Source organism: Ambystoma mexicanum, chromosome 7p (genome assembly GCF_040938575.1).
Source record: "Ambystoma mexicanum isolate Mex_15411 chromosome 7p, UKY_AmexF1_1, whole genome shotgun sequence".
Taxonomy (NCBI): domain Eukaryota; kingdom Metazoa; phylum Chordata; class Amphibia; order Caudata; family Ambystomatidae; genus Ambystoma; species Ambystoma mexicanum.
In genome coordinates this window covers 951,773,251-951,798,548 of record NC_090939.1, presented here as the reverse complement: position 1 = coordinate 951,798,548, position 25,298 = coordinate 951,773,251, and the positions used below count along the sequence as shown (strand labels likewise).

Here is a 25,298-nt window from a genome sequence, read left to right as displayed (position 1 = left end):
TGTATTTTAAAGCAGAGGCAGGCTATTCCAAACCATTCAACATGTAATCAAAGGAACTCCCACCCCTATACTCCTACATCGGGTGAAGCACTCTAGGTACGGTTACACAAATCTTCTAGGAAGATATAAGGTTGTACCTCTCTGGGGCACCACAAGAGGCTGCATGCAGAGTGACACTTGTCACTGAAAAGCTTTTACCATTTCATTCCAAATCTGAAATGCATTTGCTGGGATTACACAAGTTACTATAAGAACTGAACTGGCACATATTCGTGGTTTAAGGACTGCGACTTGAGTTGCGGGGTATCATTTGCTTTTAAAGCCCCCTCCCCACATTTTCTTTGTAACTCTGGTGGAAACCTAGTTGTTATCAGTGCGGCCCACTAATCAAAATCATGCAGTTTTGCCAATTCAACCTTTAAAATACCATTTAATTTCAGAAATACATAATATTTACTATTTTCATGTGCAACATGCATGATGTAAAACCATTATATTTTGTTTACTATTTTTCTCAAAACTTTGATGACAATTTAGTTCTGTACAATTGCTTTTCCTCATCTCTGTCCCCCATCATCCTCTTATTCACTTCCCACCCCTGTACTAAACCCTATCACCTTATTCTTCCAATTTTTCCCTGAATGTACCTTGTACTACATCCATCACCTTAGCCATTAACCATCTTCCCCTCTTTCTCCATGCTTCCCCCTTTTTCTTCTAACAAGAAACCCAACCCTGCTGTTTCCTACGAGTACTCGTTTTTTAACTTTCTTAACCTTTCCTTTCCCCCCTCGTTACAACAATTGTCAAACTGTAATTTCATCAGGAAGATGCATTAGAATGCAAAGTAGTATTGTTTTTTAAATGTGCCACTAAAAATACATTATTGTAACATGTTATGATACATACTTTATAATGAATAACATCAGTACGTAATACAATCTCCTATTAACATAATATTCTTATAAAATTAAAACACTGTTAGGTGGCAAAAACAGGCTGCCTTCCACCAGTCTCTCCACAGCCTTACATTTGGTACAACCTAGAGACGGCTGCAATAAACATTTATTCTTTTAATGTTGGAAAATGTTAAGTATTTTCTACTATCTTCCGTAAACCAATATAGCAAAATAATTATGTACCAGTGACTGTGCAATTTAGTGAAGCGTATTATATTTCCCAGAACTATAGTTGTTATATGTCTATACATTAATGGTTTTGTAATCTAATTGTTGCTGTGTGTATAGTGCTCTCAGGTGACAGATATTTAACTCTCCTGGACATGATCTGAATATTTGATAGAACCGTTTCCTTTTTCTGCTACAGTACATTTGAAATGTTGGTATGTCCATTATGAGCAGCAAGTTTCATCATCTTCATTTTAAATATGCCAGAGATAGCAACAAATAATACATGGTGCCATTCATGTGTAAACCCGGATTGTCTTTAAACATGCATTTTTTTTTAAAACAGTCGAGATACATCGCTACATTTCTAAAAAAAATAGGGCTACTAGTTTGTCTAATTTTGCTATGTGCCTGCAAAGTTCCAAGACGAGTAGTTCAGTTATTTTTGGATTGCAGGTGAGCAAACCTCCAACCTGATTTTATGAGAGAAACATTTTAAGTGCCTCCACATAGCTTCCAAACAGCTCTCCCAATCTGTGTGCATTTGACATGCCAAAGGGGATTGTCACATCTTTTAGAATGTCGAATGTTCATTTCAGTATTTTTTTAATCAACAAAATAATATAGATCTAAAACAAAACCGTCATCTGCTAGATATAAACTATTGCTTGATTACTAGACATTTATCATTTTATGACAAATAGCTAACTTAAGCAATTACAAAGACATGGTATGACCCTCACAATACTATAGAAGGAGTTGTGAATTAGGTGAACGATTCCCCTACCCCTCTTCCTCATGCTCGTTTATGGCCCGGCTAATTTGGCTGTCCTCCCCCTTGGCCAGGTGATGCAAAAGAAGACCTGCGAGGTAGTGACTCCTGGTTGTGGGCTGTTTTCAGGCCTGACTCGGTGGACGTCCGAGGCTCAGGTACGTTGGAGTGAGACTATTTTAAACCTACATGTTTGTAATTCCAAGAGTGCACTGTCTATGTGTATGATACTGTTCGTTTTCAGCATGATTCTGGGCTATCTGAGTGAGTGTGTTCTACCACCGACCCAGATAGTATATATAACCCTCTCAGCTGAAGAAAACCTGGCCATACATTTTTGTGATAAAAAAGCTGAACTGGTGTCATGATGAGATTGGCCAATATTACATTTTTAGCGCACCAAAAATACGGCTAGGATAGCTATGCACAATCTGGTTAGAGCACTCTTCGTCTAGCAGAATGGTCGCCCGTATACGTCGGGCTACAGCTAAGTTACATTTCTTACTGGGAGGTTTCCAAAACACTCGAAACTGAGCCCAGATCTGCCATGTTAGCAGGAGCATTTAGAATAGTAGCATGTCAAAGTGGTAAGTGGCCCTGGGGGAAGAAAATGTCCAAAGGACCTGGGCTCAACTGTCAGAGCAGAGGACATGCCAGACCTGCGGGCAACTAGCTATTTTCCCCTCCCCAACTTTCTCAACCTTGTTGTCAGTTCTTCGTATAGGAGTGGGATGGTATATGTGCAATACCATAGCATCAACCAGTGCTCTGAATGACATCAGCTTATTGGTCTCCCATTCACCAGTGCAGTGCAGCAATATGATTATTAACTCCATATTTCATGGCATTATACAGTATCCTCAGTGTCTCCAAATGCGCTGCCACGGGTCATCACCTTTATATGGCCAGTGACATTACCTGTCCGATAACATATCTAGACTCTCTAGTCTAACCCTACTCAGAATTTGCATCAAGATCCAAGCAATATGCCCGCTGGACAAATCATAAGTAACCAATCATAACGCTCCCTTGCCATTTGTGCTTCATCCAATACTTAACAGATATGTTGGATGGACATCTTCATCCACTAGCGCCCTCAACATGAAATGCACAAATTCTCAGATTTGCCCCAAATGCCACTGACTACTTCAGTTGTCTCCAGGGTTTAAATAACAATAAGTACCAGGGCTAAACATCTTTTTTTTTTCAGCGACCAGTGCTTTATAGAGCCTTACCCGAAAGAGGTCAGAAGGTTAGAAAACTTTTTGACTTAGAAACTTGCGAGTATTTGACAAACGAGTAACCATTTTTATCATCGTAAAAGCATTGACAACTGGTAAACTTGAAAAAAGAAGGAGGTGTAAATCGCATGAGCAAGTAAAGTAAGCAATCAAGGCTCACTTCTTTGAGGAGGTTTTCAGGGGTTTCAGATAGATACAAATGTATGAAAGTATGAGCATAACAGTTAATTTGATAGAATAATATTCTAAAGATATAGGCTATGCGGGTATAGGTTTTACGGACACTTTTGAAGAGAACATAAAACAGATTCAGAACGAGTAACAGAAATGCAACTCCTATGCAGAGAACATGTCAGGATAGAAAGAGCACCTTGCACATAGAATAGGTGAGGTATAGGAAGAAGAGCAAGCGTCCGTAACAAATAACAGGTAAAGTTGCAGTTGGAGCAGCTCAATCTTCCAGTGCAGTGCCTAGAGTAGGTACTGCATGGGCCTCAGCAATCTTGGCTTCTCACACACGCAGAACTCATCCAGCACCAGTGCAAGCTTCCTTCAAAAATAACAAATAAAGTTGCAAGTGGAGCAGCTCAATCTTCCAGTGCAGGGCCTAGAGTATGTACAGCATAGGCCTCTGCACGTAGAACTCATCCAGCACCAGTGCAAGCTTCCTTCACAAATAACAGGTAAAGTTGCAGGTGGAGCAGCTCAATCTTCCAGTGTGGGGCCTAGAGTATGTACTGCATGGGCCTCAGCAATATCGGCTTCTCACACACATAGAATTCATTCAGCGCCAGTGCAAGCTTTCTTCACAAATAACATGTAAAGTTGCAGGTGGAGCAGCTCAATCTTCCAGTGCAGGGCCTAGAGTATGTACTGCCTGGGCCTCAGCAATCTTGGCTTCTCACACATGTAGAACTCATCCAGCACCAGCGCACGCTGCCCTCACAAATAACAGGTAAAGTTGCAGATGGAGCAGCTCAGTCATCTAGTGCGGGGCTAGAATGGGTACTGCATGGGCCTCAGCAATATAGGCTTCTCACACACGTAGAACTCATCCAACTCCAGTGGAAGCTTCATTTTGCAAATAACAGGTAAAGTTGCAGATGGAGCAGCTCAATCTTCCAGTGCGGGGCCTAGAATAGGTACTGCATGGGCCTCAGCAATATAGGCTTCTCACACACGTAGAACTCATCCAACTCCAGTGGAAGCTTTGTTTTGCAAATAACAGGTAAAGTTGCAGATGGAGCAGCTCAATCTTCCAGTGCGGGGCCTAGAATAGGTACTGCATTGGCCTCAGCAATCTCAGCTTCTCACACATGTAGCACTCATCCAGAACCAGCGCAAGCTTCCTTCACAAATAACAGGTAAAGTTGCCGGTGGAGAAGCTCAATCTTCCAGTGCGGGTCCTAGACTAGGTACTGCATGGACCTCAGCAATCTAGGCTTCTCACCCATTTAGAACTCATCCAGTACCAGAACAAGTTTCCTTCACAAATAATAGGTAAAGTTGCAGGTGGACTAGTTCTATCTTCCAGTCCGGGCATACAATAGGTATTGTATGAGCCTGAGCAATCTAGGCTTCTCACACACGTAAAACGTATCCAGCACCATTGCAAGCTTCCTTCACAAATAACAGGTAAAGTTGCAGGTGGAGAAGCTCAATCTTCCAGTACGGGGCCTAGAATAGGTACTGCATTGTCCTCAGCAATCGAGGCTTCTCACACATGTAGAACTCATCCAGTACCAGTATAAGCTTCTTTCACAAATAACAGGCAAAGTTGCAGCTCGAGCAGCTCAATCTCCCAGTGCGGGGCCTAGAATCGGTACTGCATGGGCTTCAGCGACCTAGGCTTCTCACACATGTAGAACTCATCCAGTACCAGTGCAAGCTTCCTTCACAAATAGCAGGTAAAGTTGCAGGTGGAGCAGCTCAATCTTCCAGTGCAAGGCCTAGAATAGGTACTGCATGGGCCTCAGCAATGTAGGCTTCTCACACATGTAGAACTAATCCAGTACCAGTGCAAGCTTCCTTCTAAAATAACAGGTAAAGTTGCAGGTGGAGCAGCTCAATCTTCCAGTGCGAGGCCTCGAATAGGTACTGCATGGGCCTCAGTAATCTCGGGTTCTTACACGTGTAGCACTCATCCAGAACCAGCGCAAGCTTCCTTCACAAATAACAGGTACATTTGCAGGTCGGGCAGCTCAATCTTCCATTGCGGGGCCTACAATAGGTACGATATGGGCCTCAGCAATATAGGCTTCTCACACATGTAGAACTAATCCAGCACTAGTGCAAGCTTCCTTCCCAAATAACAGGTACATTTGCAGATGGAGCGATCACTCTTCATAGAACAGGCACAGCCTGCGTCTCAGCAATCCAGGCTTCTCACCCATGTAGAACTTGCCTGACAACAGTACACGTTTTTGAATGATTCTCTCACACAGAAAAGGTCAGCTTGACCTGTGGTGTTATTCTGCTTCCACAATTACTCTGATAGGTAATGTGATTAGCCTAAATCCTGCCTATCACGTGGAGGGTGGCTGAGGCTGTGGCAATGGACATTTGAAGGAAGGGGCTGGCTGTCCAATTCCCCCTTAAAATAGTTTTGCACATTTGTCCAAGGTATGTTGCTTTGGCCTCAGTGGATTTAGTAGGGTATCAGGTCAAGTTTCTCTCTCACACACAGAACAGGCCCATATGTGCTGCAGCACTGCACGTTTTAATGACTAAACAACCAGTCACATCATGCTCAACAGCAATGTAAGCTTTGCATATGCAGAACAGCCACAGCATTTCAGTTTTTAACACAAACAAACAGAATCTGTCAACATGAACTTCCCTCACAGGGTCCATAGGCATCAGTAGGAGGTTATTTCCTCAAACAGATCGGGTACAGAATGGGCCACAGCAGTGCATGCTATTCCAAATAGAGGTATGTCAACATGAGCTGCAGAAGTGAATGTTTCCCTCATAAACAAATAACAGCAGTGAAACCTTCCCTCAAATAGAATAGTGCATTGAAGGTTGTACTGGTGCGAGGTAACTGAACTGGGTTGTCCGACCCAGCCCTTTAAGACGAGGTAGCAATGCTTAGAGACAGATGGAAATGCAGAATATTACTCAAACATCAATAATCAAAACTTACTCAGGAAGTTGCCAAAGTGCAACTGTTTTAATGACAATTATCGAAAACAGGGAGTTACAATGAACATCAACATGTTTGCTCGATCTTCACACTCAATTCAACACATAAAAAAGCAAGTTATATACTAAAAACTAGTCAGCATTGATGTCTACCTACGTTTCAAACCCTGTTTGGAATGGTGATAGGTTTAGAAGGAACATCTAGGTATGCGTTCCATACTGGTCAGGGAAGGTGATCTGGTCTCTAACATCAGCTGGGGCAACTAAGCCCTCCTCTTGTGCATGTCACTACGGACGTCATCAAATGCACAACGTCCCATTGGTTATACAAACTATAGGGCTCTGTTTTGCGTGTCCCTCTATAATTAGTTGTCACCCCTGTACCCCTCTGTAATATTCCACCTATGCAAGCAGCACGCAGGCAGGCACTCAGGTGCTGGTGGGCTGGTCATAACCATAGCTTCCCACCAATTAGCGCTGGCATCCCTCATCACTCTTGCAACCTACTAGTCAATTAAGGCTTTGAACTCGGCCTTGGAAATGTTCTCTGTGCTGGAAAATATGAGGGAATATAGCATACTCTGTCTTCTTGGTTTTGATACAGTTCATCATAGTGTCTATGTTCATCTGACCACGTGACTATAGACCATGTTTTCGAGGATTACTGCATTTAAAATACTACTATTTGATGAACCTCTGACATCTTCAATGTTCTTGCCTCTCATTTAAGACGTAAGGTTTGCTCTTTTCACATGTTCTGTAATTGTTCGTACGCACATCCAGGCCCATGGTGGCCTTGACTTATTGGTGTTGATCCAACCAAGCCTTTCTTTGATCCACCTCCATGGTGAGTTTTCGATTTCCAACTGCGACACACTGAAAACGTCTTTCTGCTTTCGGAATCCTGCTCTGCTAAAGCACGTTGCGAATCATCCATAGTCCTTTCATTTCATATATATATATATATTTCTGAGGCTTGTGGAATCTGCTTAGATCACACGCTGTGCATAGGCCGACATCTAGTGGAAGCTGCAGAGTATTACAGTTTGTTTTTCGAAACTCGAAAATGGGCGTCGACACAGGGCGTGCCAGTAATACTATCCCTAGTGTGACGTCCCCTGTACCCATGATCCCTCACGCGTCTAGGACCCTCAGATTATTTTCTTCCGCCATACTGGTCGGAAGCATTTTGCGGAGTTCCCTGGCTAAGCCATATATTTGAAAAATATTGATAATTTGACCCCTTTTCTCCACCCAACGTCGAGATACCGAATTTAAACACTCAACGCCGGATTGGAGAGGATTTCGACCGTCGACTGCACGACGGATTTGGGCCTCGAGGCTTCTCCGTCTTGGCCCGGGCCTGGGCCGCTGGCCTCGGCCCCGCAAGTAGGGAGAGTGGGGGGTGGTCATACTCTACACTCTTGTAATATATAGATAGACTTATATATTACTACATTTACCAGCCCGCTGCCACAAGGTGCGTATGGAGGGTACCCCTTTCCAATTCTGCCCCAAGTGCAATCGCAAATACCCTTGGGTCGACAGGCACGCCACGTGCAACCTCTGCTTGCCGAGGGACCATCCCGAGGCAAATTGCAGAGCCTGTAGTAAGTTTAAGCCTAAAACAATTAAGGACCGTTCAATCAAGCGTTGGGCCCACCACGCCAGGCGTCAAGAGGCCATGGCAGCGGAGGGGGCCTTCAGCGATGGCAGCAACGCCGTACTTTCGGACGGCGAGGGCTTTATGGCGTCGAAAGACAGCCGAGCGCAAGTCCCCGACCTCGGAAGGTCGACCGGCAGGCCGGCTATGGGGAACACCCCCGGCGACACGAGCGCTTCCCATGACACTTTCACAAAGCACATAAAGTCCAACCAAGACTCGACGCGCACGTCGAGTTCGCGGAAAGAGGCACGCAGAGAACGGTCCGAATCGGCGTCCTCTGGGTGCTCTCGATCTAGATCGCCGCACGACGTCAGGCAAACATCCACCATTGCCAAGAGTGCCTCGCTCCCTAAGGTCACGGAAGCTCGATCGTCGGGAGACGAAGCCGACTTCCACCCTCAGGCCGCTCTCCAAGATTCGGCGCCCGCAGACCGAATTACCACAGATCCCGAACCCCTACATCCACGATCGAAGGATAGGGTCAAGACCCCGAACCTCGACGCCAGGCGTCGAAAAGCTCAGAAGGCCCTAAAACACACAGGAAACACACCTCCAGTCACAGGGAGGGAGGGAAACAGCAAAGGAAGCAGTCTCTACCCACTTCCAAGCCCGTAGAACACTCCACTCCTCAAAAACAGAAAGACAAGTCCAGGTCTTCTGATAATACCAAAACCCCTGCACAGGCTACCAAGTCTAGTCAGGATAAAATTGGAAAACTCCCAGAAAGGGTCATTCCCAGTTCCAGAGAATGGACCAGTGTTGACATGGATAGGCTAATGTCAAGAATGTCATCTTTGGCAGATTTTTATGCAAAAAACCCAGAGCACTTTCTTGCTTATACTCCCGACGGGTCTGTACCCTCTGGCTCTAAGGATCCTATACCTCCAAGTACAAGGTCCCACTTTGACACACCAACAGGGTCTTCTGACCCCTTCTACGTCCAGCCCTACTCTCATTACCAGGGAGAGACATCCTTTGTCGAGGATACAGAGTTGGGCATGGTGGAGGAACAAACTGGGACAGGCTACTATGGGGATGATGAGGATCAGGATGAGGAAGACCTCTACAGGGTAGACTCCCCAGTCGAAAGAGAGGCCCCGGTTACCGACTCCCCTGTCGACAACCAGCCGCTCCTGAATGAAGTGCTGTCTCGAGCAGCCGAACAATTCCACATTGACACCCAGGGTGCATAGAAGGAAAGGGACTTCGCAGAAGAATTAGTGGGGGAAAGGAGGCCGGTTGCTCAGGCCATCCCTATCCTAAAGTCTATTCAAAGAAGAATAGACCCGTCACTCCTCAATCCTAACCTCACCAGAGCAGTGAACCCTAGGATTGAAAAGATTTTCAAGGCGGCCCAATCAGACTCACTATATATAAGGGGGCATCTGAAGCCGGACTCCCTGGTTGTTACTAACACCTGTAAGAGGGCTGGAACACCCTTATCATCATCTGAGGCTCCTCCCGACAAGGATAGACAAAAACTGTACGGGTTAGGCAGGAAAGTGGCCTCCACTTCCGCCTACCAGGCAAGGATTGTCAACTCCACCACCCTGTTGGCCAGCTACAACTGCCATCAGTGGAAGAGGTCGCGGCACTCATAGACTCCGCACCAGAACCCTTAAAGAGCCAATTGGCATGAGTTTCAGCGGAGGGAAGAGCCGTGTCCGGTTGCATTTTAAAGGCAACCTTTGATGCTGCGGATAACGCCGGCAGATTAATAGCAGAAGGGACTGTTATTAAAAGACACGCTTGGCTGCGCCAGTCTGGTTTCAAGGCTGAAACTCAAGCATCATTATTGGACAAACCGGTGGAGCCGGATCTGTTGTTTGGTAAGGCGGTCGAGGACGCACTAAAGAATGCTAAGGACGAGTATGAAACACTCAAATCCCTAGGCCAGCTAACCACTAAACCCCCGAATCAGAGAGGGAATGGCAATTTTCGTTCCCCACGCGACCAAAATTCCCAGAGAGGTTCTAACTATTCCCAGGGGCAGGGTACACAGTGGAACACTAATAACCAGCAGTCTACCCAGGGTTACGGCAGGGGTAATAAGAGAGGATGTGGTAGAGGTAGAGGCAGCCCCAATAAGAGAGGCCGCACGCCTCCGCCGAAACAGTGAGGCTCCGTTCAGGGTCCCTTCTCACGCAACCCCAGTAGGGGGACGCATTTCCAACTTCACCCAAGCTTGGGAAGGGATCACATCAGACAGATGGGTGCTGTCAACAGTATCCGCGGGGTACTGTATAGAACTACTAGAGCGTCCCCGAGACCATCCTCCACGACAAAAAATACATTCTTTGGAACACCAGAAGATCCTCCTAGAAGAGATTGTCAATCTGCTAGCAAAGGACGCGATAGAACTCGTCCCGGGACACCAAGTAAGCAAGGGTATTTATTCAGTTTACTTCCTTGTGCCAAAAAAAGATTTGACAATGCGCCCAGTATTGGACTTACGGCCTGCCAACAAGTATGTCAAGCCCCAAAAGTTTTGCATGACAACTCTCCAAGAGGTAATCCCCCTCCTAAAAAAGGGGGATTACATGGCAACATTGGACATGAAAGATGCCTATTTTCATATTTCCATGTTCCCAGCGCACAGAAAATACTTGCGCTTCAAGGTGGACAGTCGGCACTACTAGTTGAAGGTACTGCCCTTCGGGATAGCTTCAGCCCCAAGGGTATTCACCAAGGTACTGGCGGTGGCGGCAGCACACCTACGCAGGGAAGCAATCCCAGTGTACCCTTACCTGGACGACTGGCTCATCACGGGAGAAACCCCAGTAATTTGCAGAACAAACATTCAAAGGACTATCGACCTCCTCTTCGAATTAGGCTTCTCGATAAACGAGAAAAAGTCAAGCCGGTGCCAAGCATATCTAAACAATTCTTAGGGGCTATCCTAGACACTCAAGAGGGGTTGACCTTTCCTTCAGAGGAAAGAATTCGGAATATACTGCTGCAAATTCCGCAAAACCAGTCCGGTCGCCAGATAACGGTAGCAAAGCTATGCGCTTGCTGGGCATGATGGCGTCATGTATTTACCTGGTCCCCCGCGCGCGCCTGCGTCCCATGCAGGAATGGTTGGCGAAACAGTGGTCTCAGGCTAGTGGTCAGTGGGACGATCTAGTAGTCGTTTCGCCAACACTGGTACAAAGCCTTCACTGGTGGACAAGAGAGAATCTGTCCAAGGGGAAACCCTTTTACGATCCCGAGATACAGGCGGTAGTCACAAACGATGCATGCCTGATGGGGTGGGGAGCTCACCATCTCCACCACACAGCTCAGGGTCTCTGGTCTCACGCAGTGGCCAAAAATCACATCAACCTGCTAGAGCTTCTGGCAGTATTCAGAGCGCTTCAAGCTTTCGAACCCTACCTTTTAAACCTGTCAGTGCAAATCCGGACGGACAGCACTACAGCCATGTTCTACCTGAACAAACAAGGAGGGACTCGCTCGCCAAATCTGTCCAAGCTTGCCCAGAAAATCTGGATATGGGCGCTCAGCCGGAACATCTTCCTGTCATCGCAACATGTTCCAGGGGATCTCAATTCCCTAGCGGATGCTCTGAGCAGAGACCCCCTCCCAGAGGAACACGAGTGGTGTCTACACAGAAAGGTCATAGAAAATATCTTCTCTCAGTGGGGTTTCCCCACTATAGACCTATTCGCCACAAGCGAAAACAAACAATGCCCGGGATTCGCATCCAGGTTCCCCCAACCAGACTCCCAGGGGAATGCCCTGTGGATGAACTGGTCAGGGATGTTTGCGTACGCTTTTCCACCAACTCCCCTAATCAGGAAAGTGGTCAACAAGATGAACAGAGAATCGATGACACTCGTCCTAGTTGCTCCCATGTGGGCGAGACAACCGTGGTTCCCACACTTACGCAGACTGGCGGTGTACGAACCCATCAAACTTCCAAGCTGGTACAACCTTTTGGCCCAGCACCAAGGTCAAACAGTGCACCCTCGACCCAACTCAATGAACCTGGCAGCATGGCTCCTGAGGTCATAGAGTTTGGACATCTCAAATTACCACAGAGGTGTATGGACATCCTAAAAGAGGCTAGGAAGCCCAACACGAGGCACTGCTACTTTGACAAATGGAAAAGATTCATAATCTGGTGCCAGAGTAAGCAAGTCAACCCAGTTGACTGCACTCCTTCCACTATTGTTACTTACATGCTCCACCTGCTGGATGCGGGGCTGGTTTTTAACTCACTAAAGGTACATCTGACAGCCCTATCAGCATACACCACTTCCCATAACAAGGTGTTGTGGTGGAAAGTACCAGTAGTTAAGGTCTTCCTGGAAGGAGTAAAGAGACTTCACCCTCCTATTTCAAATCCACCACCAGGATGGGACCTAAACGTGGTGCTATCTAAACTCATGGGCCCCCCATTCGAGCCCATGCACAAAACAAGTCTCAAACACCTGACCTATAAGACTGCCTCTTAGTAGCTATTACATCCATAAGAAGGGTCAGTGAAATTCAGGCTCTGTCAGTGCAGGATCCTTTCTTTACTATTCATAAGGATAAGCTGGTTTTACGGACACACCCTAGGTTCTCACCTAAGTTTATTTCCAAATTTCATGTAAACCTGTCCATCGAGCTTCTGGCTTTCTTCCAAAACCCACAAAGCTCAGCTGAGTTTAAACTACACACCCTAGATGTCCGTAGGGCGGTCCTTTACTACGTAAACAAGACCAGACCGCTTAGGAAAACAGATCAACTGTTTGTCTCCGTAGCCACAGGCAAGGAGGGAGATCGCGTCTCTAAGGGTCCCATCTCCAAGTGGATTGTCAACTGTATCCAGCTGTGTTACTCTCTTTCTGACAAAACTTTGCCTTTTACGCCCAGAGCCCACTCGACAAGAGGCATTGGGGCCACTCTGGCTTTTATTGCAAATGTTCCCCTTGACACCATTTGCAAAGCAGGTACTTGGAGCTCTATTCACACTTTTACTCAGCACTACTGCATTGACACCCATTCCAAGACAGATACTCAAGTGGGACAAGCGGTTCTAAGACATTTATTTGCTCATGACCCTTCTCAAATCCCACCTCCTTCTAACACTGCTCGCTAATCTATGCACAGCATGTGATCTAAGCAGATTCCACAAGCCTCAGAAGGGATACATTACTCACCGTAATCGTATTTCTGATGCTTGTATCTGCTTGGATTCACATGCGACCCACCCTTCCTCCCCTCTGAGAGAAGGCGCATGGATGCTTGTAGTCTTAACTTATCTATCTTCTATCTGCTTGGATCATCTGTACTCACGCTAGTCCTCATGCTACCTCATGTCAGAAAAAATACAATCTGAGGGTCCTAGACGCGTGAGGGATCATGGGTACAGGGGACGTCACACTAGGGATAGTATTACTGGCACGCCCTGTGTCGACGCCCATTTTTGAGTTTCGAAAAACAAACTGTAATACTCTGCAGCTTCCACTAGATGGCACAGCATGTGAATCTAAGCAGATACAAGCATCAGAAATACGATTACAGTGAGTAATGTATCATATATATATATATATATATATATATATATATATATATATATATATATATATATATATATATATATATATATATATATATATATATATAATGTGTTGGTGCATCGCCGCAATCTCTTCACTACATAGCCAGCCTTAAAAAATACTTAATCTACTTGCGTTGCTGCGAATTTACACTTGTAAAATAACTTGATAACTTCTTCATTATTTCTGTAGCATGAACATCTACATTTCGAATTTAAAATGTTGCTCATCTTTAACACCTCTAGGTGTGTTCACTCGTCTCTGCATCTCTTCTGGGTGTGTCAGTTCTGCTCTTCATGACGTCACCAGTCTTCCCTTTTGCTCAGTTTTTCTACTTCTTCCGGGATCTCATTCAAATGGCCATCATATTGTCGTGTATGCATGTATGGCTTTCTCAATGGAAATCTTACTTCCAGGATTCTCTTCGGTATAGGTATTCTTACTGGCAATGCACATGTTTCACATTCTGGCTCCCAACATATAGGCAGCATGGGGGAGGAGCTTTGGATGGGGGTACTTGGCTCCATCTCTACACTCCCCCTCTGGGCGATTCATCGACCACTCTCTCATCAGTCTTCACATCCAGACATCCTCGTCTGAAGAAATGCTTCTTTGGGACCCATATCTTTATGATTCCCTTCAGGCATCCTGCTGATTTCACACGCTCACCCTTACTCCAAAACATAAGCATGCATTGTCCACTGGGACGGCATTAAATCCATTTCCCCACATACTTCTTGTGGTTCTTCAGGTATAGGAACTTCGTTCCCTCAGTGTGATGCTGGAAATGCATCTGAGGGAATCCTTATCCTTGTCCTTTACTGCCTTTTATCGTGTGTTCTGTCGTGTTTTCCGTGCAGGAGTTCATGTGGGACTCCTGGTGGTGCAGCTTTCTCTTTTGGTTTGGTGTACAGACCCATGGGATACCCTTATGGCACCTATGGGTGGGGATACAACCCTGTGCCCCTAGTGTATGTTTTGGGCACCTGTGTGTGGCCCAGAGAGCAGGGTATGGGCTGGTGGCAGCTCCATGCTAAATTTGACAGGTGCTCTGAGTATCCTCCATTTTGGGATACCCAGGCCCTGCCATTAGAATCAGTTGATTCCTGATAGGAAACAAGATGGCCCCTGTGGCTTCTTGCTTTCTATTGCCTGTTACCTTGTTTTCCCAAAGTCCTGGGAAGCCCTGACTTTGTCCCTTCCCCCTGACTGGCTATTGGGTGGAAGTTCCATATATGGTGTTGTTGTGAAGTCCAGGCCAGACTGGCTGGAGCCTTTCCAGTGACTGTATGTTGTGGGTACACCCTGTGGGTGGGACCTGGGTGAATGGATTGTGTGATGAATACACATTCTGTGTTGTGGATTTCTAGCATCTGCTGTTTGACACAATGGGCCTCATTAGGACCCAGGCGGTAAGGGGTTTACGGCGGCATAAACAGCGCCGACCCTTACCGCCTGATTCCGAGGTCCCTTAGCGCCATGGAGGATTTAACACCTGCTTTTAGCAGGTGTTAAAATCCATGGCGCTAAGGGACCTTGTTGTTAATTACGCCACCGTAATTTACGGTGGCGTAATTAACGCCTTCCCCACTCCCATTATGCCCTATGGGGCAAAAATGGGAATGGGGAAGGGTAAATGGGGATTGGGGACTTACCGCCCGCCAACCTCGGAATGGGGCGGTAAGTCCGCCAACCACCATGGCGTAAACATAGTTTACGCCATGGTGGTAAAGGTACGACCCAGGCGGTAACTTACCGCCTGGGTCGTAATGAGGCCCAATGACTGAGACAGCCCTGCCCGAAACTGGTATGAATGCAGTGTGGAGTGTTGAATGGCTGGGCACTTGTCCCAATACACATAAATTGTTGTGAGTGTCTGGAGAGAAGTGAATGGCCTGAATGCACTATGCACCTGATTGGATGCCTGCCTGCATGAATGCCCTTCTCCCCGATTGGTTGCCTGAGTGTTACTCAGCAGAATGAATGGGAGACCAACTAGTAAATCTGGGGGCCTCTCACTGATAGAATTCGTGTTCAGAAGCTGCAGAGAAACTGGAGTTGAAACTGAAGCTTAACCTTGAAGCCCTGCTGGAAGAGAAGTCTTGATGCTGCTGTACCTCATCAATCTAAAAGCTGCTGTGTCTCCCAGGACTGACCCAGAGAGGACCTTGTAAGGCGCCCTCTTCCCGAGCTACGAGGGACCATCGTGCACCAGCTGACCCTTTGCTAAAGTTCCCTGGTAGACAGACCTACCACAAGTTGCCGACCGGAGACGGGGACCGCCGCGGAATCACAAGGAGAAGCGCCCGGACATTGTTGTCCATCATCATTGACGACCGCCATCGCCGACTGGAGCCTCTGTGCTCCCTTTGCATAAGTAACATTTGATCCAAGGACGCTCTCGCCTGCACCGTCAACCGCTTTGTCCCGCCGGAGAAAGTCGAGGATGCTGACGTGCCAAGCAGCATCCGCCGGTGGGTTTGCTACCACCTGACGACCGTAGAGACGGCGGACGACTCGACGCCCTTGCTGGGCCACAGCTCTTCACAATCTCTTTGTGAACCTGAACTATCATCATCGAGGTGCCCCGCATGCCTCTTCCTTGCAGGACGCCAACACTCCGTCGTCGCCGAGCACCGCTAGGAAAGAAGCTGCAGCCTCGCCTTCATTGTTCACCCCTTTTTCCTCGTATTTTTCCCAGCACAAAGTGAGTTATTGTGATAGTGTACATAACCTTGAATATTAATTATATAAAGACTGTGTTTTAACTAATACAGTTTGTGGACATTCCTTTGTGGGGGCTTGGGCGCTACACTGTACTTAAGAACCAGCCTGCATCACCTTCTGAGAAGCTAGGCCTTGATTGCTCGTCCAGCACTACCATATAGAGTCTCTTGGCTGGGGTCCTCTGTGCCTCTCCTCTGCCATATAGAGAGCAGGAGTACAGACACCCCGCTCCAGTCTTTACACTCAGGTGCATGGATGCTGGCCTTTATGTAGTCTCTGATCTCTTCGTCTGTAAGCTCTTGAGTCTTCTATCCTGACTCGACATCAATCATGATTTTCATTCCCACAGCTTTCTTGGCAGTCTTCTTGCATTGTGAGATTAGTATCCTGATCACACAAAATCCAAGCAATAGCTTCACTATCAGGGCTTCAAGAAACTGAATATATCTGCCATCCATTGTGGAACCCACAAAAAAAGTGATCCAAACCAACTGTCATCAGTTATGTCTTCTACCTCGTCTATCATTTGGATGTGTAACTTTGTCAGCATTTCTATGGCCTCCGTCAAGGTCCCATTCTCGTCGTCATGAGCAGGTATGAACGTGCAACATGATTCTCCAATTTTGGAGCAAACACCTGCATCCGTGGCTGTAATCAAGTCCAAGACATACCTACTCTGAAGAGTCATCAGTCGTATGGCTCTCAGCTCCTCCTTGATAGCATTGAATCCCTTCATAGTCGTGTTGATCATCTGCAATAATTCCCGCCTGGTTATCTGTAACCACTTAGTATTTGCATCTGTCTGGATCCTGGGCATGAATCTTATCGTGAATATCGATGAAGTCCTACTAAACAGTCTGTGTTCATATAAATATAATCAAAGGCTTCTGTGGACTTGGCTGAGAAATAGTTCTCTCTCTTCATCCGATTCAGGAGTTCAGCAGATCTCTTCTTCCTCAGGTGAGCGTCTGCTTTTGTAAACTCGTCAATGTTCAGGTCATTTTTGGGAATCACCAATGCTGGAACATGAACATTCACTATAGAACACAGTCCTCCCCAATCCTTGGGCAGCTTCTTATAAGCTCTGGATCCACAAGCCCAGTGGTGATCCATTATCGCTGCTGTTCCAATGTTCATTCCTGGCACATCAAAGACTCAAACACACTTTTGATTCTCTCCAAGCTTTCTTGTGCCATTATTTCTTAAGCACAGCTTCTCACTTTCCAAAGGCACTATCTGCAGGGGCCCTCCTTTATCTTCGACCCATGTCTGTAGATTAGCAAGTCTCAACCATAGAGATTTGCATGCATTTTGTATAATGTTAATGATTGGTTTGTAATCTCCAGTTATCACCCACAAATCTGCAGATAACTACTCCTTCTTCCCATCCACCTGGAGAAAGTACTGATCCCCAAATCTGCATCTGGCCTCTGTTCTTCCATCTTCGAATGTCTTCTGCTAATGTTCCTGGACGCTCAAGTCTTCTTTTTACTTCCCAACTAATTCCAGCCCCTTTCACTCTAGTCTGTTCATATCTTATCACATGTTTCTTAGTGTGGGCTCTTGCTCTTGTCTTTGTGTCTTGCACATAGTCATCTTCATCCGGATCTGTCCATTCAGTTGCCCATTTTAAATAAGCTGTTCAGCCCGTGAATTGACCTGAGTGCAATGTGAGATACACACTGTGCCGTCTGAACATTTGCCTTGTGAGCTGTTATAGTCATCTCATGAAGTATGTCTGCATAGTTTCTTCTTATTGGAGGAATCATAGAGACATTTGTCAGTGCAACTGGTATCATAACATGTGCTACTGATGAAGGGTCAGTCACAAAATGTGTCTTTCTTTTGGCATAATATGAAGGTAACCAAGAATCATGAAAAACCTGCAAAGCCGACCTCCCCCCAGAAGGAAGCCCAGATTTATCTGTCACAGGACAATAGAAACAATAACATAAGGTCTCGATTGTCTTACACTTGCCACTTCTGTACCCTCCTGCTGCATAGGAAGATACACAGGAACTACTGCCTTATTTGGATCTACATAATAGACAGTATGTACTGTGAGAGAAAGTAGAATTATAATGACCATAATGCATGTGCAGATGATGTACCAATAAGTCCAACGGATACAACAATAGCCTCTTGCACGTCGTGGTGGTCTCTCGTTGTTTGCCACATTATTGTTGCTATCAGTGTTACCCATTTTCTACTTTTACTTTTAAGGAAGGAAAAACCAAACTTTAAATGGGCAATCTCTTAAAATATTCTGGCAATGGCTGGATCTGCTCCACGAACTCCACAAGCAACTGGCTAATGGCAGGACGGTTGATATGGTTCCTGATGAATACAACAGATTTGTCCTTTTGCCAAACCAGATGAGGATGTGCTTCCAGTACATAATAAAAGACCAATGCTAACAGATTATGGATGTCCTCACTCGATAAGCTCATCAGGATGCTCACTGTGTTGTTTCAGACAATAGACGAACTTGCTCAATTATATCACGCAGTAATTGGGTTGATTGCCAATTGATTCCTAGTATCTCTCACAAATGTACAAGTGTCAGTTTGTCATCCAACGAGATGCGGGCATTCTTCAATCAAGAAATAAAAGACCATTCCAACTAGTCTATTAGCGTCTTCATCAGACAGAGGCGTTTGTGTCTTCCATACAGTACTCAAGCAATTGGAGGATTTGCTCTGTTGTGGCTGCAAGCAATTCCTTACGACTGGACGATTTTTAGAATCTTGCAAAAATACGTAAATGTGAGTAGTTCTCCCAACCAGATTAGGATATGTATGAAGAATAAAGAGGAAAACAGTAAGAATGATCCGATGAACGTTGCCATTATGTACCACCATGGGCACCTCCAAAGAGAAACTCTGTGAGAAAGGAATCAGGAACTGCTCCCTTTTCCAATTGTCAAAGATGTACTCTAGATCTGGCATTTCTTTTAAAGACTTCAATGCGTCTCAGTACAATGTCAGCAAACTCCTGTGGTTCAAGAACAATAGCTTTTTCTTTCACTCCTTGTTTATCAGCTACAAAGAGTGTCCTGAATGAACCACATTCCAATTAACTCTTTATCTGTCTACTGGACAGTCTCTGTGTCCTTCTTTCTCTTCATCGATCTAGTCTGCATGTGCTGAACTACTTCTCCTTGACTTGCTTCCGAAAGGGGTGGGGGTGCAGTGGTCTCGCCTATGTAGATCTTCATGTCTCCCAGGAATATCCAAGCATGTCTTCCTTGCACCTTCACTTCTGATGGAGTGACATCCTCCACGAAGAAAGGGCCATTAAACCTGGGTTGATGCCATTTGTGGACAAAATTATGGATCAGTACCTGATCGCCTGGAAAGAGTCTTGGCAATAGAAGTTCATTTGATCCGGTTGCTGTATTGTCTTCATCTGTGTTCTGAGACCGACACCCCGTTCACTTGACCTGATCTGAAATGACAGAGATACGTTTAGTCATACATGTTAAGTAGGCACGTAGCTCATCTCCTAACAAGTCTCCTTTTGTCTGGGCATCACTTCTAGTCCTTGATGGAGGAGTGAGAGGCATTCTCATTTGTCTCCCTGTTACTAGTTCATGGGGCGTAAAATGATGGTCAGAACCTGGCTGATTCCTCAACGCATATAATGCAAGAAGCAGGCAATGCAGCCATTGTTTTTTCAATGTTAACTTAAGCTTAGCTATCCTTTCTTTAAGCAGACTGTTGAGTCTCTCACATATTCTGTTGGCTTGCGGGTGATAAGCCGAAGATAACGTATGGTTTATACTAAGCAATAAGTTAATCTGCTCGAACACTACATTCACAAAATGGGAGCCATTACCTGATCTTCATACCTCACATATTCCTCATCTAGGAAATACTTCTCGAACTAGGAACTTTGCCACGCAAGTGGCATCTGGATGTATGCATGGGCCAGCTTCGACCCACCTTGAGAAGGGGCACACTACCACTATCATATATCTGTAACCATAACAGACCTGCAGCATGTCAACATAGTTGATATGTAAATGTTGAAAAGGACCATTCGGTCGAGGGATAACACCCCTGACTGTTCGCAGCGTGTGCCCAACAGTAAACCTTGGATATACAATGCAATATACAACATAAAATGTAACATGTTATAACAAATTTGGTATGAACCACTCCTCCGCAATAGTTGCTGCAAGGCTTTCCCTAGTGACATGTGCAGGGTAGTGTAGCTGTTCCAACGCCACCCTTAATAAGGCTACAGGCATCACCGGTTTACCAGTGCTTTCCGGTCACCACAATGCCTCGGATGGGGATAAAGAACACCCCCTCCATGTCCACAGATCTTTCTCATCCTGTGGTGATTAATCTTGAACTTCCATTAGTTGCGTCTTCGACAAGTTATTAAAACTTTCATTTATAATCATCATCACCACCATTCTTTCATTCACATCAGGCGTATCAAAGCTCATAATATTCTCGGAATATGCAACTCGTTTTGCTTCTTTGTCTGCGGCTTGGTTTCTGCGTGAAATAAAGTCTGCTCTCTTAGAGTGCGCTGCACACTTAACGATCGCCATAGCTACTAGGAGCTGTAATGTTTTAATAAGTCTGTCCAATAAGGTGGCATGTTGCAATGGAGTGCCATCCGCTCGGAGGTAGCTCCTCCTTTTCCAACGTGCTAGCCCTGCGTGCACTGTTGACGTAACATAGGAGTTACTGTACACGGTTATTGCCTGGTCTGCCTTTTTCTCAGGTGCAAAAATCCGCACCACTAAATCTGCAGCATGCGCTGAAAAGTGAGACGGTAGTTGTGCACTTATAAATACTTCTAATTCCCCATTAGCCATGTGCCTTACCACAGTGGCACCTGAATATCTTTGCCCATCAGTTTGATAGTTTTTCGAAGAACCATCAATAAAGAAAACCTTCCCAGCTGCTAGAGCATTTTCTTTCATCCTCGGAATCTCATCTTAAAACTCCTCACAGTTGGAGCAATCATGTGCCCGCTCGTCATCTGCCAGTGGTTTGGCTACAAAAGTGGCAAGTTTCACTGTTTTACATCTGACTATTGTAATCTCCGGATTCGATGTGACTACCTCATAAGCAGAAGCTCTTTGAGACGTCAGCATACCCTTAGGTTTTTCCAAAACAGCAAATAATGCATGCTCAACAAACATCGTCATGGAACACCCCATTACTATGCTGGCAGACTTCGCAATAGCGAATGCAGCGGCTGCCAAAGATTGTTCGCAGGGGAAATGACCCCTCATTACTGAGTCCAGAATCCCACTGTAATATGCTAAAGGCTTGTACCCCGACGTAGTTCTCTGCATGAGTACTGCCGTCATAACTGTTCAATTTATGTGCAAGAATAAAAAGAATTCCTCTGAATAATTCGGAATCCCTAAAACTGGAGCTGTGCAAATTGCCTTTTTCTACTCATTAAACCCTTCCTCCATTTCCTCAGTCCATACAATCTTTTCCTGACTCGCTTGAGCCTTTTTAGTGCTTCCAACAATGGCCTTGTGTATGAATTATAATCAAATACCCATGCCCTCACATAATTGCATAGTCCCAAAACTTGCTGCATCTGCTTTATTGTATGTGGTTTTGCTGTTTTCAAAATTGCCTCAGCCCTTTCAGTTATAACTTCCTTTCCTTCATGTGAAATTAACGGGCCTATGTATAACACCTCTTCTTGGCAATACTGCAATTTTTCTTTATCCACCTTATATCCCTTCTCGGCTAAAATATTCATCAGCTGAACTGAGTCGCATCTGCACTCTTCTGATATGCTGCAGACCAAAATATCATCCACGTATTGCAACACAACACATGGGAAATTGATATTGCTTAGGTCCATCTGCAGAACTCTATTGAAAATCAATGGGGACTCACAATATCCCTGGGGTGATCTTGTGCTTTTTAATGTAGTCTGTCTGAACATAAATGACGCCAGATCTTGAGAATCTTTGTGCAATGGGATTGAGAAAAACGCATTTTTCAAGTCAATCACAGTGAAATATTGCGCCTCAACAGGGATACTACATAAGATCGTCGCCGGGTAAGGAACTAGAGGAAACTCGGCTTCTACAATATGGTTAATGTCTTGAATTAAACGTCACAACCCCCCCTACGATTTTTTCACAGGATACACGGCCATAGTGCACAGTGACTCTGGCATCACTAGATTGCCTTGATCCATAATGGCGGATATCGTCTTAAAAATACCCTTGTCTGCCTCCCGAGACATAGGATACTGTTGTGCTCGATGTAAAATTGTTCCTGACTTCAGTTTAATCTTAACTTCTTCAACCTCCTTTTATAGGCATACGTCATAGGGGCCTGTGGTCCATAAAGAAACGGGCACTTTTGCCATGTCCTCATTGAAAAATGCAGGGTGCTGTCTCACTATCATCATTCTCTGCAGAATCTTGCATTTTTCTGATTTAACCCAATATTTAATGCTAATCTCGAACACCACTTCATCATCAAATGGGTCATCTTTAAACAAGTCCTCATCAGTGACATCAGTTAATGTGTAACCTTCTCCGATAGCAATTACTGTGCTCCATGATCTGCCATTGTCATCAAATCCTATGCGCATAGCCAAAACCCCTTGTACTACAGCTGCTTTTAGTTCTAAGGGAAACCTCTGCCCCCCCCTCTTCATCTATGGGAATCTCTGGCCTAAAGAGAAACTCATCAGGTATCCTCATAGTCTTACCTACTAGCCCAGGCAGCCATGTTAACAAAATACGTACCCCATAATGAAACACCTCTCGTTCTAATGGTACCCCTTGTATGGCTATTTGCCCTGTAAATGCCATAAAGAATTCACTCACATTTAAATAATGTATTCCTAGTGTTGAACACACTATGCCTTCATCAGAAAAAGAAATCGTCATATTCAACTTCGTCATTAAATATCGACCGAGTATATTAACTGGTGTGTGCCTTGAATACAACAATGGCACAGACATATCACATTCTCCTATAGAGACTGGTAATTCTTCAGTAAAAGGAACCCTACTTGTAGCTCCTGTGAAACCTTGAACATTCATGGCATTACCTGAGAGTAAAAATGTACTCACATGTCCAACATACAGGAGGAAGCTTTCTAATTTGTCCTCCCTGCATGCCTTGATTTTCATTCTGTAGAGGCTGAAACCCACCTTGGTTACTTTGGAAATTCCCTTGACTGTTCTCAAAACCTCCCCTTCCTCGAACGTTTTCCCTACCTCGTGGTGCAAATCCATTCCCTCCTTGATCAAACTGCCGTTGCTTATTCACCTGTGGCATACCTATTGTTTGCTGTGTTCCCTTCCCTTCTCCACTAGTTAACATTGCCTCTTCTATAGCATAGTTTGATAGCTTTTTCTGTGCCAACTTAGCCACCTCAAGCTTACTGCCTTCTTCTTTCTTTTGACTTTTCTCATGCAACAGACGGCAATGATGCAATATTGTTAACTGTATTTCTGGCCAAGGTTTTGCTTCCATACCCACCAGCTTCTTGAGCTGTCTGTGCACTTTTTCTGGCAGCCCTTGACATAATTAGAACAACAAACCTCCCACACCTAAATTAGGTTTATGGCATGTAGTTCACTGGATGAATTAGGGATCCACACATTAGTGAATGACAATTCAAACAAAGACAAGTAGAAGTTCAAGGAAAATACAACCTTACTTCATAGAACAATATTATAATAACATAAACAGTTTTTAATAAATAGAGTTGTTAAAATCATCACATAAAACATAAAGTGTCCAGTGCTCTAAAGTGCATAGCGATGTTCGTCACATCAATACTAATGTGCAAAATGTGCTTCAATTGTACAAAAAACGCAATTTCACAGTATCTCTCCTTTAGAGATCTCAATTCAAATGTGCATAAAAATATGAACAGCTTTCAGTTATTCAAGTCTCCATTTTTACAATAGGATTGAACCACTTGATATTACAACAGGTGATACTGTGTTGTTGACAATGAGTACCTCCTGTCTAGATGTCTGGGTTAGTCAATACCTGAGTTTCACCTATTTGAGATTCTTTAAGCTTTTATTGATGCTTTATATTAGTATCTCAAGTTTCCCAACATGTTTCGTTCCTCTAGTGGTTAGAATTACTATAAGGAACTTCTTCAGGGGTATAGATACACCGGGGCGTAACAACACCTTAAACCGGTCTTGCAGTGGCCTCTAAGGAAGAACTTGACAAGTTGACTTTGTCGTAGCAGTGCGGATGGTGGTTTGTTGATTCCCAAATTGCAATTCTAATGCGTAATTATCTTCAACTTTATGGTTTCAATCCCAAAGGCAATATCCAGGCCAAACCTTAAAGAAACACAGACCACACCTTATTAATACATGTGGTCTCTAAAATACATCAATAATATTAACAATATTGTGATGTATTAGGAGATGCTTACCGTATCTTAGTGTCAGTAAGACCACTCCTCAAAGGCTGTTTGAATGTTCAATGTCAGCGCCTTATGAAGCCCTGTAGATAAACAAAATACAGGACAAATAGTCCCATTGTCTCTCGTCGCAAAATATAGGCTGGCTCTCTAATAGTGTCAAAGTAAAGTAAACGGGTCACGGTCGGGAAAATCATGGTAATACCACTGCCACTGCCACCAGCCATTCTGAGAGGAAAGGGTAGCATTTGAGTGCTACTTGAGTTTTCTAGGCATAGGGAATTCTAGGTATTCCCTTCAGCACTCTGCTGTAAGGCAGTGTGTGCTGGGTCTAGCAATTTAAAAAGTCTAGCAAAATCAATTTAACTTTACATTTACTGGGAGACAGTAGTCAGTCCCAGAGAAGGTATTTAAACCTTGGGAAGTCTGAAAGACATCCCTGTGTCACTACACTGAGGGTGGTGTGTGACACACAAGAAAATGTGATGCCTATGGAGTTGTCTAAAACTCCATATCCAAAAGAACACAAAAGTAAAAACACACATCAAAATACATGAAAGAGTGGGAAAAAAGGCTCACACACTTTCCAGGTAAAAACTCAAGTCCTCAACATCCAGCAAAGTAGCTCGGGTCTCAAAAGGTAAGGGAAATTAGCACATTTATGAGAATTCT

The 25,298-nt window shown here is 44.9% G+C and overlaps 1 protein-coding gene across 3 annotated transcripts in view; it reads left to right on the top strand.

Moving 5' to 3' along the window:
- The window catches only part of PCYT1B (phosphate cytidylyltransferase 1B, choline), a 1,139,653-nt gene that overhangs the window by 780,218 nt on the left and 334,137 nt on the right, over positions 1-25,298 (top strand). For 2 of the 3 annotated variants that reach the window (XM_069637298.1, XM_069637295.1), the window contains exon 7: positions 1,974-2,057. The exons of the other annotated variant lie outside the window; for it this stretch is intronic. In XM_069637298.1, coding sequence (XP_069493399.1) covers positions 1,974-2,057 — 84 coding nt within the window. The remainder of the gene's footprint in view (positions 1-1,973; positions 2,058-25,298) is intronic. 3 annotated transcript variants of the gene reach the window in all.